The 15999-nt window shown below is 31.9% G+C and overlaps 1 protein-coding gene across 4 annotated transcripts; it reads left to right on the top strand.

The window, feature by feature from the left end:
* Positions 1 to 80: 80 nt before the first annotated feature.
* On the top strand, positions 81 to 15882 carry LOC148605101 (putative protein FAM10A4). 4 transcript variants are annotated; one of them, XM_088547837.1, is made up of 13 exons: positions 81 to 127; positions 2783 to 2914; positions 5227 to 5311; positions 6718 to 6766; positions 7129 to 7266; positions 7769 to 7853; positions 8599 to 8709; positions 9543 to 9645; positions 10107 to 10223; positions 11026 to 11128; positions 11491 to 11651; positions 12482 to 12615; positions 13585 to 15882. In XM_088547837.1, coding segments are annotated over exons 2-13 (1197 nt in total). In that variant the 5' UTR covers positions 81 to 127; positions 2783 to 2804; the 3' UTR covers positions 13586 to 15882. The 4 variants fall into 4 exon arrangements, with proteins under 4 accessions (XP_088403963.1, XP_088403962.1, XP_088403961.1 ...); XM_088547836.1 differs by having other exon boundaries at positions 12482 to 12627; XM_088547835.1 differs by having other exon boundaries at positions 101 to 206.
* The last annotated feature ends 117 nt before the right edge of the window (positions 15883 to 15999 follow it).

The following is a 15999-nucleotide window of genomic DNA, read 5'->3' as shown; positions in this document are numbered from 1 at the left end:
AACTTGATTATAATGAACTGATATTCCATATTTTTCTACTTTCGGTTTACTTTTTTTCGTGTCCGTAAGGAGCATAAAATGTCAAGGACGTGACCGATTTATCCTGACTAGAAATTTCTTCGGCGTGGTAAGTAATAAATGCTAGAGAGAGATGCAAGCCTATTGAAACCTCTCATCATTGCTCAAATGCCCCATAATTTTATACGGTAATTACATAACTGTGCATTGGCACCATATTATGCAGTTTCAGGTTCCTTATTTTGTCTACTTTCATTTTCTTACATCTGCATATGCTGTCTGCTACAAAGCTTACATGCTAGCCTACCCCAGGAGCTTGAAATCATATCATTATATACTGTATATTATCTGCAAAATATGTGCTTTGAGAAAAGCTCCGAAAAATGAATCCATCATTTATAGGATATGCAGGCAGCAGCATTTCATACTGCCATTACTAGGCATTACTGCCTAAATACTGGCGATACATGTAATACATAAATTGTTCATTGCCGTATGGCATACCTGCCAACTTTTAAAATTCGGTGGTTTTATTTAGGCGTGACATCATATGAACGTACATTTTGGGACATATTTTGCAAATTGGAAGGGTTTAACTGTAGTGATGTATGAATGAGACAACCACTATAGTATTAAAATGGCCTTTTTCAGTTGAATGTGTATGCAGTAATATAGATTGAAGTTTGTTAGCCCTTTTTGTGATGGAATCCTCCAAACCTAAATGAAATTCTGAAGTCACAGTTTCATTAAAAAAAAATAGATTAGAAAACTTACTTGCATTCAAATGAAGTTCTTCTATTATTAAATACATTGAGCACATCATTTCTTCTTTCTATTAATAACATTAGAAGGAGAGTGGATGTTCAGTTTTGAATTGTTTGGGGTTATCTCCTAACATTACTCTGGCCGAAACAACCCAGTCTTGATTTATGGAATAGAATGATGCTGTGTAGTAATGTGAAATCAGGAAGAAGAAAACTTGGGCAACTCATTCTTTTCATTAAATGAATACCGTGAGATTCAGTACATGAGGAAATGTAAAAAATATTAAAAAAATGTTGCTACAAAATTTCTAATATCATCACTATTTAAAAGGAATAGTATTTCTTTTAACTATTGCAAACAAAACTTTTGGGAAATATACTGCACTGTTGATATCTGAGGGGGTAACTCATTTTGTATTAACAATGGTAATTTTTTAATTTGTTTACATAGGTGGTTCTACAAATTTTAGACCTGTTAAATTGACGGAATTAGTAAAAATTAATTGTGGAGTAGAAATTTATCTTAAGAAAATGATTGGCTGTTCATAAAATATTGTTAGATCCAATCAGGATTAATTTTTGAATCATCAGTCATCATCGATAACCCTTATCAGCTGATTGCACCTTGGAGATCATTTACCGGTCATGAAACGTACCCTAAATAACACCTGTTGTGAGATTTATGACTCTTCTAATCAAAGAAATAAGATTGAAACAAGAATTAAGGGTTTCAATTCAGAGTTTTTTTAGGTTACATATATTTGACAAAATCAGATTTTGGGATGAAGTTGACATGAAAAATCGTGTTAGCTGGACAAATGGTCAAAATCATGAAAACACCATTAAATTGTTTAAGTCGGCAGGTACGCATTGCCTTTGCACTTATTGCTGCTGCTTGAGCTTTTTTTTTTTTTTAAGATGGGTGCTTTATAAAAAAAAAGGAGGAAACAGGTCTTTCATCGTTGCATAATATACTTACAGTTTATAATTATGGGCATTTGTAACAGCTAGGAGAACATGTTTCACCTCACAATTTTGTATCTTTGTCACCTAGAATTGACCCTTACTCTCCTCAGTAACCACCGATTTTCCTATTCTTATTTGGGTCTGAATTTCTACCCCATTCTTAAAGAGAGATGTGCTTCAAATTTCCCAAATTTAAGCAGTGAAATTTCCTATTTTGACTTGAAATGTCATCTGCAAATATTTATATGATTTACATGATTTCACTGAACAGTTGTAAGATTTTCAAAATCATTTCTTTTCTCTATTAGATCTTTTTGGTTATAAAAGGGTCACAACTCTTAAAAATCATTGGAACGTTTGTATGCAGCATTTTACATCCATCTTATGCAAGCATCAAATGAACGTGGATTGATTTCATTCTGATTGGTCTATCTCTTTAATATGAATATTCCTTATGGAATTCGATACAATTAATGGAAATTGTAATGGCCTCATCATAGAGTTTTCATACACTTTCCACTTCTGCATGGCCCCCTTCCCTGCAAAAAACGACTGGTAACAAGTTTGTGATAAATCAAATCGGCTGTAGAATGAATCCTTTAGCATGTATAGTTAGTTAACTTTGGTTGGGTTGGGTATAAGTTTGATGCTGAAAGTACAGTAGCAGGAGAACATGTAATTGTGCCTTTGCCAATGATTAAACCCTTGACTCTTCAGTATCAGGTCAGTGACAAACCATTATGGCAAATTTATTTCTTTAGTAGAATCTGTTATAAATGCCTGTCACAATGCAGGTAGGTCATTGTGTTACACATTTAAAAATAGCGAAGGGTTTCTAGGTGCTATACTCCACGAGTGGAACACTGCTCTCAAACCAGTGGATGAATTAAACCTTGAATGGTTTAAACTATACAGATGTTTTATATTGAACAAGGTCTAGGCATTAGAAAATAACTAAAAGTTGATTTTTTTTTTCATTTAGCTCTTTCTAATTGGATATAATTTTGTTAATATTCTCGAATCCTCATTTTCAGTGAAACAGACAATAGAAGTAAAATGGATCAGCAACAGTTGACTTTGCTGAAAGAATTTGTAAACACATTGAAGAAAGACACAGATATTTTGTATATACCAGAGTTGGGATTTTTTAAAGATTGGCTTGAAAGGTAAAGTATGTTGTAATTGATGTATACTCCACAATAATAATTTTTCAAACTGAATACAATGGAGATTATTGGAATTTATAGAAGAAAAAAATCAAGTTTAAGACCCAAAAACATTATGAAACTCAAATCTTATACTTTCTGCAATGAATTCTAGGGGGTAACAATCCACTGGTGCATTGGTGCATCAGGATCTTTTCAGTTCCGACCTGGAATTTGATACAGTGCCATTTTTAGCTCACCTGGCCATAGGCCAAGTGAGCTTGTGCCATCACTTGGCTTCTGTCGTCGTCGTGGACAAATTTTCAAAAAACTTCTTCTCTGAAACTACTGGACAGACAGGTTTTAAACTTGGCATGATTGTTCCTTAGGGTGTTCTGCACAAAGTAATGATTGGGATGTTTGATCCATGAAAAAATATGGCCGCCATTACTAAAAATAGAACTTAGGGGTCAGAAGGCAGTTTTTTTGCAAATGACTCAAAAACTGCTGCCTTTACCAAAATTCTGGCAGGGTAAAACTGTTCAACATCATGAGATGGACCTATGCCGATATTTTCAAAACAATTTGTCAACTGATGCAGGAGTTATGGCTCGTGAAACGGTTTTTTTGTTTGGTTTTTTTTTGCATTTTTTGCATGTGCAACTTTGAAAATCTTCTTCACAAAATCCATTGCACAGAATTCACTGAAAGTTAGCATATATGTCCCTTAGTGTATCCCACACAAAATGACCGTTGGGATTTTTGATTTGTGAAAAAAACATGGCTGCTGTTACTTAAGATAGAACATAGGAGTCAGAAGGCAGTTTTTCGCAGATAACTCAAAAACCATTGCCTTTAGCAAATTTCTGGCACAGGTAAAATTGTTAAGCATCATGAGAAGGACCTATGTCGAAATTTTCAAAACCGTTCATTGACTGATGTAGGAGTTACGGCCCCTGAAACAGTTTTTTTGTTGTTTTTTTTCACATGTTCAACTTGAAAATCTTCTTCTCTAAAACCATTTAAGATTATTGAATGAAAATAAGAATAATAGTTCTTTAGTGTATTGTGCTCAAAATGACTGTTGTGATTTTTAATCCATGAATGGTTATAGCTGCCTATACTAAAATGGAACTTAAGGGATGGCAGACAGGTTTTTGAAAATAATTCAAAAATTGTTGCCTTTAGCAAAATTCTGGTTCAGGTCATGAAAATGCTATTAAATTGACAATTTAGTTGATTTTAACTTAGCCTGTCTCATTCCTCAAGTTTTTCAAATAAGCAAATGGTTAACCAGGTGAGCGATTCAGGCTCTCTTGAGCCTCTAGTTTCAATCCTGATCTGATTCCTCATTTAGCTTAACCGTAAGTCAGAAACGAAGTAATAATAAAAATTATGTTCCTCAACCACAAACCAATTTATCTGCTGTTTTGAACTCTTAGATTTGCTAAAAATGCAATATATAAAGGCTAGTCAGTACCTATGAATGTGACTATGTGTCATTTTTTTTGTAATTTGTTAAAATGTAAAAACCCAACAAGACAGGTCTGTAAAAATCTGGAGACAGATTGAATCGTCAGCCTAGAATCATGATATGTACTAGATTACGATAGCGTGGAATTGTATGTACTACCCTAACTAGAATTAAGATATTTTGATATTGTATTCATTTTGAAGAAAAAAAACCATTTTTTATTCAAAGTGGCCCTTAACTTTTTTGTTGAGTAGAAAATTTGAATGTCAGAAAAATTTGTTATATTTTGTGAATCATTTTTAAAACCTATTAAACATTGCAAAGGGATATTTAATTTCATGCACAATTGAATAATGAATATATGTATAATTTATAATAGATATCCAAACATTTTTTTTAGGAGGTAGACCTAAGGTAAAGGACACAACTCTTACAAATCACTGGAATGTTTGTATTCTGCATTTTGTATCAATCTCATGTATGTATCAAAATAACTTGGATTGATTTCATTCTGTGTGAAATGAAAGCTTGATAGGCTTTGGTGAAATTGAATATGATACAAACATATCACTGATTTTAAGAGTTATGTCCCTTACCCTAGACCTACCTCCTTAATGAAAAAACCATCTACATGAATTATTTTTTTTTACTAAAAGAACTTCCTATAAGGTATGTTACCTTGCTCTGACATTTTTCATCTTGGCGGAGTTGTTGTTTCCTTGACATGTTCACCATTTCCATTCTTGTTATATATGGTACATAATTTAATTGGTTGCAGTTGCTAAACTTATTAAGTATACTGATATTAATACAATTCTTGTTTATAAACAGCTTTATTTAAACTATTTGTTTGTTTCAGCCTTGGTGCAAAGGTACCTCCAAAGAAACCAGAACCAGCAAAAGATGAACCCAAATCAGAACCAGAGCCAGCAAAACCTCCTGAAGTAAGTGTTGATGAAAAAAAAATGAGGGCTGATTAAAATTCAGCATTTCTTATAACATGGTCTTATTATTCTCTTGCATTCCCTTTACATTCAATGAATTTTTAATATTAAGGATGTAGACCTAGGGTAAGGGACATAACTCTCGAAATCAATGATATGTTTGTATCATATTCAATTTCACTAAAGCCTCTCAAGCTTTTGTTTGAAGCAGAATGAAATCAATCCACGTTAATTTGATGCTTGCATAAGATGGATGTAAAATGCTGCATACAAACGTTCCAATGAGTTGTGTCCCTTACCCTTGGTCTATCTCTTTAATATGAATATACCAATCATACAAATATTGCAAATTTTGGTACATGTGTATGCTGCATATGTGTTTCAAGTAGTAACATCTTATCAGCAGCATTAGGAAGATCTAAATCCTTAAATAAAATGTGTACAAAGAATTAAGTGTATTTTTTTTAGAAATTCTCCTTGAGCATGTAAATCAAATTTTGTTTTGAAAAACACTCATATTTTATGCCCGAGGCACACTGTTGGATGGATATATACTTTAACCCTTGTCTGTGCTCTTGCCATTCACATAAATACAGCCTTTCAAGACTTCTTAATTGCCTCGCTATGGATGGTCGTGGGTTCAATCCCCTGCCAAGTCATGCCAAAGACTTAAATTGATAGTCTTTGCTTCTTTACCAAGAATGTGATGTTTAAAAGTCAGAATAATGTATCCCACTGGGTTGACATGCCTACCTGTAGGCTGTTGCTTCAGTGAGTTAGCACAATAAAAATCAGGTTCAACCTGTCCAACTAGTACAAGGCAGTGTCTGTTTGATTTGTCAATCATTCTTTTACTGCCATAGAATGTTAAACCATAATCAATCAATTAATTAATCAATCAATCTATCAATCAATCAATTAATCTAGCCTTCTTACCTTAATGTTTGTAGTTATTTAGTTGATATTTGGTTTATAATCATGAATTTCGATGATGTAAGAAACATAGATAAACTTGCATGTTGGCAGTTACATAACTTGTAACAAAAGTAATTGACTACCTAGGCATTAGCATTTGTTCTGGTTCTGCTTTCTATGGATTTTTCTGATCTAAAAAGTGCAGACCTCATCAGACCTCTCTTGTAATATTCTGTAGAACCAAGATAAGAAAAAATCAGTATTTGGGTTTAGAAAGTGCGTTTTCATAATGTATTAAACAAATTTAGGAATCATTTTTTTAACATTTCTGTAAAATTCCTGCTTTCAATGTATCATTTTCTGCTTATAGTTATAAATACTTAAATCCCACTGGGAATAATATTATGAAAACAAATATATCATGGACTACCTGACTTTTTCTTATTCTGTCTACTTTGTTGACATTCTAATTTACTATTGTTTTTTTTCAGCCTGAGCCAGAACCTGAACTAGAGGTTGAGAGTGAAGAAAGTGATGTAGGTAAGTATCAGGGAGTCTTTTTTACTGAAGGTCAAAGGTCATAGATTTGTTTATAACATATTAAACTTATAATTCTATACATAATGTCCATTATTTTTGCGGTAAGATCATTTGTTTTAAAATGGAACTTAGAGTTGCGGAAAGACTCTCAAAAGATCTCAAAGGAGTTAAGTGGTACAAATGTTTTAACTAAGACACATTGTTTACATGTAGGGATTTATTTTTTCTCATTGAAGTAAAACAGTAGTTATGTTTCAGTTTCAATATGTCATGTGTAATGCCATTAGTTGCTTTGGAAACAAATCCTGAACATTTTGTTAGAATTCACATTAAATTTTTACTACATTTTAAACTTTTAATAGAGCTAGATGATAGTGGTGTGATAGCAGATGATGATGAAGATCCACCAGAATATGCAGATGAAGGGATAGAGGTAACTGAGGAAATGATGGATGCTGCCGATGAAAAGAGATCAGCTGCTATGTCAGCAATGTCAGAAGGTATATATTCAAAAATTGTTTCAATATTTGAAAATATATACATCACAGCCAGATATGTTGACTGCTTTGGCTTTACTTTATAAAGTCAATACATTGATGGAGCTGAAAATCATGGAAAATTATGCGACCCCACTGCACATATTCTCTGATGCATACCAAATTATTGTATTGGTAGTTAAAGTTAATCATTGCACCCTTTTTGACTTATGGGCATGGATAGCAAAGTTCTGAGGATTAGAAATTCTTGTATAACAATCAGTTTAACAGATTCAAATCATATCGTATCACATATCAGTTTAGCAGTACCTAATTATTTTGCAATTTTACAATTGAGAAAAAACCAATAACTCATTTTCATTATTTGTTTAATACCAGTCTAAATGACTTTCGGCATTGTAATTAACCAATATTGATTTTCCAAGTTATATACAACATAAATTATAGTTTTAAAATAGGTTGGACAAACAAATACTTTTTCACAATGTATTTTGTTTTATTTCAGGAAATTTAGAAGAAGCTGTTACAATGTTTACAGAAGCCATTAAATCTAACCCAATGTCTGCTTTATTGTATGCAAAAAGAGCTAGGTAATTTGTTTTACATGTGCCTAAATTCATATATCATCTAAGAATTTTTCCTTGAATCTTGTATTGTATTGTATTTATAAGCCATCAAGCTAATTTGAATTAGACCTATCAATGATTCTATTCAGTCACTGCATGTAGGATCTAACAACACTCCATTCTACTTTCTGTTCAGAGGAATTTTTCAGAATCCTCTGGGTTTTTTTCCTTTGATTATTGCTTTCAAAATTATGAAAGAAGAAATCTGATTGGCTGATGAATAAGTCATTAGAACAGAAAGTAGAGTTGTTAGATCCTGCATGCAGTGACTGAATGGAATCATTGGTAAGTCTTGTCCAAACTTGATTGATTGTTTATCAATACAATATAAGATTCAAGGAAACATTCTTTGATGTTACAAAACTGAATGAAGTTAACTCCAGTTAGCATCTTTAAGTGATGACTATAGTAAAAGTACATGTATTAATTTCTTGTCTCTTGTAGCAGTGTTAACTTGAAGAGAATAGTTTTGTCATGTTTTGTAAAGTGAAACTTTATTTTCTGTAAGTCATGGCACTGTTTACATGTAGACAATGTTAGTAAAATATAAACTAGGTGTTATTTTTCAAAACTTTCAAATGTTTACTTTATGTATTTATGATACATTTTGAACATGTTGATCTATGTTAACCCATTGTTGCACATTGTCTGTACACTTATTTTTATACTCATACATGTATTGATTTAGTTTTTAACATCTGTCCAACAGTGCTTATATTAAGCTTAAGAAATTAAAGAAAGCCATACTTGACTGTAATAAAGCTATTGAACTGAATCCAGATTCTGCACAGGGTTACAAATGGAGAGGAATGGCTAAAAGGTTGGTATCATACATGTATCAATATTAAGCTCTTGAGGAAATGTTTTTCATGTAATGTTATATCATATTGATATAGAGTGATTCCAATTTCGGTACAAATCAAGATAGACTACTGAGTAATTTATATAGCTCTCTAGGTAGAAATCTACCCTACTTTATACCATTTAACACTGAATACCTGTGTGATCTTTTGGGCTCTGTCTTTAAAGTTTCAATAAATGTCAATGAGGGTAGATTTTTACCTAGACAGCTAATTAAATTACTTGGTAGTGAATCTATATTTGTATTAAAATTGGAATCAGTTCATTTTAAGCTGTTGTGAAGTTCACCTATTATTCTGTATTATTTTGTTGTAGGATAGGGCTTTGATACCACAAGTATGGTAACTATTCAATAAGGTGATTTTGATGTGCAAAAATTCTTGTGTCTGCAAATGAAGCGAAAATTAGGGGATATGAAAGTGTTTAATATAAAAAACAGAAGATGTGGTATGTTGCCAATTAGACAGTCATCCACAAAAAGCCTAGCAACAAACAAATTTCACAGTTCACCACAGGGTCTTCAATTATGGGCAAAACCCATATCATTAAGCAAGTTGTAAACGGCCCCATAATAAATGAAGTGAAGCTATTCCTAGAAGACCACAATCAACCTAATATAAAGAAAAAACATTATAAAAACAAAAAACAATTAACATAAAAAAAAAAATGAAAACCAGTGGATTACAGGTTCCTGGCTCGGGCAAAAATAACAATAGTTGTGAAAATTGTGTGAAACCTTATAGGAAGTGCTAAGATGGTGAACAGTACACATTAACATATTTTTGTTTCCAGAAAACTTGGTCAGTGGGAAGATGCTTATCATGATTTGACCATGGCATGTAAGCTGGACTATGATGATATTGCTAATGAGCTGTTACATGAAGTAACACCAAATGTAAGTTCAAACTTATTTTGCATTAAAAACACATCTTGGCCTGGTTTTATAAAAAAAAAATTCATCAAATTGAGATTTCAAACGATCTAATTGCTTGATGTTTGAGTTGAAGAAAATCTCATTTTGAGATTTTTTAAAACCAGCCTCTGGATATCAATTTGAAATGTAAATAGACTGATATTTTTTTTAATTTATTACTATACATGTTATGTTATATTCCATTACAATGGAAGTCACCAGATATTTATACAATGTACTTTTTTAACTGAAGTTTGCAGGTGTATTAGTAATAGAAGGTAGTTACATAGCCAAACACTAGATGAGCTTGAATGTGGCTAATTAAATTTTGAGGATGGCCATTCAAATACATTTGACATTAGCCTGGCATTTGCCTTTTTTTCTATAACAAATTCTCTACTATGAATAACACAGCTTTCTCATATCAAGCTGTTTTTCAACAGGCCAAAAAACTAATGGAGCATAGGAGAAAGTATGAGAGAAAGAGGGAGGAAAAAGAATTGAATGCCAGAAAGGAGAGAATAAGGAGAGCAAAGGAAGAATACGAAAAACAAAAACAGGTAATTAAGCTACACTGTTATCTCCTTAATTATTGATTAATTTGCTTTATCTACTAGGTCAGTGTCATTTCTTTATCTATGTGCTAAATACAGTAGACTACTATGGAATTATATTACATATGTAACTGGTTTTTTTTCAACTTTTTATGAACTGTTTATAAGGGATGATTGTTTTTCATTATGTTCAGCTGATTTCCACTTAAAATTTTGCACTAGGACTTTTCTTTTTTGTGATGTCCAAAAAAAGTACATTTTCAATTTATTTGTTGTAATTTCAACTTTTTGCCACTTTTTCCTAAAGTGGAGGTTTGAATGTGATTGTTCATGTTAAAAATATATTTTGTAGTATTGATGCATGTTTTAATCATAAAATTGATTCTATTTTTTCCTTTAATTTACATAGATAGGCAGAAAGACTGGCTTTCATAATCTGTGGAACTTTGCAGTTTGCCAGTCCGTTTGGCCAAATGTGGAGTTTTCATATTTAACAAATTTCTGCTTCCCTTTTGTTTCTTGTACAATCATCCATGACTATAGCTTTTGGTTTTTGAAATTGGCAAAATTGATAAATGTAGAGATTAAAAAGGATAAAATGAAATAAAAATTAACCCGCTCAAGTTGAACAAACTCCAAGTGAATTATAAATTCAGCACGTAGAATGTTGTCATCTTCAGGTATCTGACAAAGATATCTTAGCATCAATTTTAACTGTATCTATCTTTTTATAGTACTTTTCTCTAGTCAGCAGTGTTGTCAGAACAACTTTCAGTGTTTAATATTGAAAAATTTATTTCTTGTAAAGGAACAAAGTCAGCACAGTAATGCATCATCAGGAGGGTTTCCTGGAGGATTCCCTGGTGGTTTCCCTGGCAGTTTCCCAGGAGCTGCAGGAAGTGGATTTCCAGGTAAAAGATTGTGGATTTTTTGATAATTCAATTTAATTTGTAACAATTTTCTGATTGGTTGGTTCTCTGGTTGGTTCTCTTTGAGTGTACAAGGTTATCTTGTATACCCTGGTTTGGTACTTGGATGTCAGAAATGCTTGGTTCACAGCTGACAATTCAAATTATCTTTCAAAAAAATGCTTGATTACAAATCAATTCCAAATAGTTGAATCCATTAATAATTTAATGAATGGAATGTTTTTAATTTTTGAACATGTTATACCAAGTATGGGTCCAGTTTACACTTTGTTAACTGCTATTACTGGTAGGTCTACATAAATAATAAATAATAACTTTTGTAATTATACTGTCTACTTTTACAGGAGGTATGGGTGGAATGGGAGGAGGTATGCCAGGTGCAGGCATGGGTGGTGGAATGCCTGGAGCAGGAGGTATGCCAGGAGCAGGTGGCATGCCTGGAGCAGGCGGCATGCCTGACTTATCTAAGTTGCTCAGTGATCCTGAAATATTGACTGCTTTCCAGGTAAGATGGCTGTGAAACACAAATTGTGAAGTTGTTTTGTCTAAATATATTATCTGCACTTTTAAATTGGTTTGTTAATGTTATTACTGTAAGAAGATTCTTAAGAGAGGTAATTGAATTTAGGGATCTTAAATTTAATTTCAACTCAATTTATACAAGGGGATTTTCTTTTTGTGACCTTGTTCACAGTATTTCTAATTTTGGATTTTCACTCCTTTAAATATTTCACTTCTAATACATGCAAGTCTCTGTACTCATCAGACTTTCATCAATGCATGCATCATTCATCAGTATAAAACTATGTAGTAAATGAATGTATTACATGATATCTTTATATTTGCATTATCAGGTAGTGAAGGCCAATCGATTAAAAAGCTGAATTTTGTCATGTTTTATATAAGAGGTTAAATATATGTATATAATATTGTAAACCGACTAATTTCACTATTTTCATGGTAGACAGAAAATCATGATAAAAAGTACACGCGAAATTGATTTGTAAGACTTTATAAAGCTAATAATTTTTTGAAACGGCGAAAATTGATACCCATGAATATGTTCACTTGACAGAATCTGTGAAAATTAGCAACAGCAAAATAAATATGTTTATAGTAATTCAGAATATCCAGAGAGTGGTTTGGAGGGGTTATTTAGACAAAATTTTAAGTAGTGCTTAACCAATTTGTAATTGTTTCTAACAGTTTTTAATTTTAATGATTTTTGGGTGTTTCACCCTTGTAGGGGTTTTATCATAACCCCCAAACTAACCAGCTACAGGTCTGTTTTTCAAGAGAATAAAACTAGCATATAAGCAAATAATCTTTTTGTAGGATCCTGAGGTATCAGCAGCATTCCAGGACATCAGTACTAACCCAGCAAATATCTCCAAGTACCAAAATAATCCCAAAGTACAAACCCTTATTAACAAGATGGCAACAAAGTTTGGACAAGCACCTCCTGAATAGTAAGAAACAAGGTATCTTGTAAACATTGATGGTTAAGGTATGATACTCTCTTTGTTCATTTTAACAATGAAAAGTTGTATGATGTTCGTGTTTGCTAAGCTCAGTGATTCGGGTTAGGGTAAGGGTATGCAGATTTATCACATTCCTGTTGAAAATGTCCCATAAATATCATAATTTTCTACAAAGACAGGTAAAGAATGGCCCTTTAAAATCTGTACATGTATTAAAAAAATAACTGTCCATTCTCATAATTTAAATTCCAATCACTCCAAGCAAACACATTCATGTAAAAAATATACTATAATTGCCTACATTTAAATTATTGCAATCTTTTGGCGAAAATGTTTGTGAGAAAATAACCCAATCTGTTAAATTCTTGTATGAGTTTGCAGTCTAGCCTTCAACTTGGAGTACATGGCACTAAGGAATACAAAAGATCTTTGTGTGATGTTTGTTATTTTTCAAAGCATGTAAGTTATTGGTAAATAAAGTAAGAAGTACCATGGTTTCTGATTGAATTAAAAAATTTGTTTATCACCTCATAGACCAAATTTTATAATGTCTGTGTCATCATCAAACTTTTTTAATGATTTACTCCTTGAATTTTGGTACTTAATCAAAATTATAAGGAATGACTGTTATATTTTTTTGGTGTATTTGAAATAAACTCAAGGCCCGTCATGCACACTTTAGAATAACCTGCTACGCAGGTTATTAAGTGTGCACCATGTGATTGAGGTTATTTCTTTATAGACTGACAAATATAAGTAATTCTTTAAATAACTGCTATTTTGTAGAACATATTTGGGTGAAAATGTCCATTAGAATATAGCCCAAACTGTAAAACAGAAGGTGAAGTCTAGCTTTTTACTTAGAGTTGCACTCCAGAAAAGTTAAGATCTTAATTTTCTTTGTAAAAATGGTCAAATAAGTGTGATGTCAATGAAGTTTTTTTTTTCTATTTTCAGAAAATGATCAAATCACAACATGACCATGGGAGAATGTATGCTACAGAAAGAGTTGACTATTATGGCTCATAATTCATTTAATGTTTTGTTTGTTTTCATGTTTTGTTGAAGTATGATTTGTTTCAAAGAGAAGCCGTTTTTATACATATTATTTTGCCCTATTGTCTCCCCTGAATAAGCTAATAATCAGTGCTTTCTTGGAAAAAAAGGAGAAAGTGAAAAATTCATCAAATCTTGCTCTCATTACATGTATTTCAAAGTTCATGTGCATGAATTGTTATAGTAAAATATTTACAGACTGTATTTTGAAATCCTATCAAAATGGTGAAAATCCTGTTTTCTTTGCTTTGCAAGTGGTTATATCTTGACCAGTATTGAGTAAATATAAAGAATTTGTACATTTTAAGTCAAATACATGTACTGAAAATAATGAAGTTGAAAAACATTTCCTTTCGTTTTCATATTTTCACATTGGTCTGATATTCATTTCTCAAGCTACTGCCATTAAATTGAAAATGCTGGTAATATCTTGATAGTGTTTTGTCATTTGCTTGTCATGTTGTCAGTCAGCAGTTATTCATGTCTGGACAGAACAGCACGTCCCCCTCTGTTGGAGTCATGTGAAATTTTCTGTCTCGGCTTCGACAATGACATCATTCTGTATATCAAACAAAAAATTTTCAGAGTGTTATACATGTAATATGAAATAACATGACTTGTGGGAAAAATATCTCCTCTTTGAATATTTTGGACAGAACAATTGCAAAATTGTAAACTAGAACTGGAATTCAAGAAACATTGGAATAATTAATTTTTGGCAAATTATTTTGGTTTTATATACCTATACTCTATTAGAAGTCATCGAGGTTGTGTGAAAATGTATATCACATATTCCATTATAATGTAACTTTCTTTAAGCATTTTATATACATGTTATGATTTATATGTAAGTTAAAATTTAATAACATTTTTATACAAAAATCATGGTAATACAATGAAGTTTTCTGAACTTTTGAACTGAACCAGGTTTATGTTTTTGACAAGTCTAAAATACATCAAAACTTTTGGGTTTTGACAGGTTACTTATTAATTAAGGGTTTGGATTAAGCAAGTTTCTTATTAATTTAGGGTTTGGTTTAGGCAAGTTTCTTATTAATTCAACAAGTTAAATTGTTTGGTAAATGTGTTTTATTGTCGTAGAATTGTTTTTTGTCAGTTCTAAGCTGACCAATTAAGTATCAAGTCTCTGTAAGAATCAGGCAGTTAGTGAAACATGGTATGAAAAAAACACCATTTTGAATGTTTAATTTGGTTATTTGCTCCATCAGAATCAAGGCAAAAAAAAACCAGATTTTCCATATTTTGGTAAATTGAGTTATAATTTCATTGAAATGCACTGAAAATTAACATTTCAAGGCAGATAACACTGTCAGAAAAACTCATTTTTCTAACATTCTATTGAAAAATTTCTGGGCAAATTCATTGATGCAGAGATCAAATAATGGTCCTTTCAAATAAAGAAATTATCCTTGAGTGAAATTATATTGTGAGATCAGTGGGTTTTTGACATGCACGTTCCTGATTTTTCCCATTTTGCCTTATTCTTACAAATTTTTAGACTGAACAACTTGTCTTTAATGTTGAGAGCATTTCAATTTTAGTTTATTTATGAGGCCATGTAAGGTTATCTGTGTTTCACCTAATCCTTAATGATGTCATATTTTCAATTGTGTCTATTGCCTCTTTGAAGCTTAGAAAATCTTCTCACCAAATCAGCTTGGTGTATATACTGCTTACATTAGTAGAAAATCAGAATCTCACAATTTTTAATGGAAGAGTTTTTTTTTTTTTTCATTTCTTTCAACTTTGAGGGGTCAAATTGCAAATTTGAGTGTTACGGGCTAATTTGTCTTAAATGTGGTCATTTTTTATATCCAAATCTTGTACTGCTGTTTTGACCTACGTAATTCAATCGGTACTACAGAGTTATTTCAATATTACTATTAAAAAATAAACTTGGAATCCCCTTTTTTTTGTCAAAACTTATTTTGTACAAAATTTGGATATGAATGATCAAATGATATCCTGACCCCTCATAATATAAACTTTTGAATCAGAAACCCCTTTTATAAATTTCTGGACAGCCCCCGACTTATTGACACAAAATAAACGGGGTATGTTTACTAGTGGAAACAGATACCTTTCGTGGCCTATGTAGATTAATCATATACTTCAGTGCACACATATGATATGGGTATCTTTTTGCATGTTTATGTATCAATTGTAAGGTTTTTTTTTTTAAATAAAACACTGTATAATTTAAAAACTGATTTATTCAAAGGGTCATAGTTTCCCTTTCCTTGTTTGTCTACCCCGGACTTGACTTTTTATGAGCAACTCGGCGGGTGTTTCTAG

Source organism: Perna viridis, chromosome 10 (genome assembly GCF_037379345.1).
Source record: "Perna viridis isolate PV_CMFRI_1.1 ecotype Kerala chromosome 10, ASM3737934v1, whole genome shotgun sequence".
In the NCBI taxonomy this organism is placed as follows: Eukaryota; Metazoa; Mollusca; class Bivalvia; order Mytilida; family Mytilidae; genus Perna; species Perna viridis.
The sequence above is the reverse complement of the archived record's forward strand: the minus strand, read 5'-3'. Positions and strand labels throughout refer to the sequence as shown.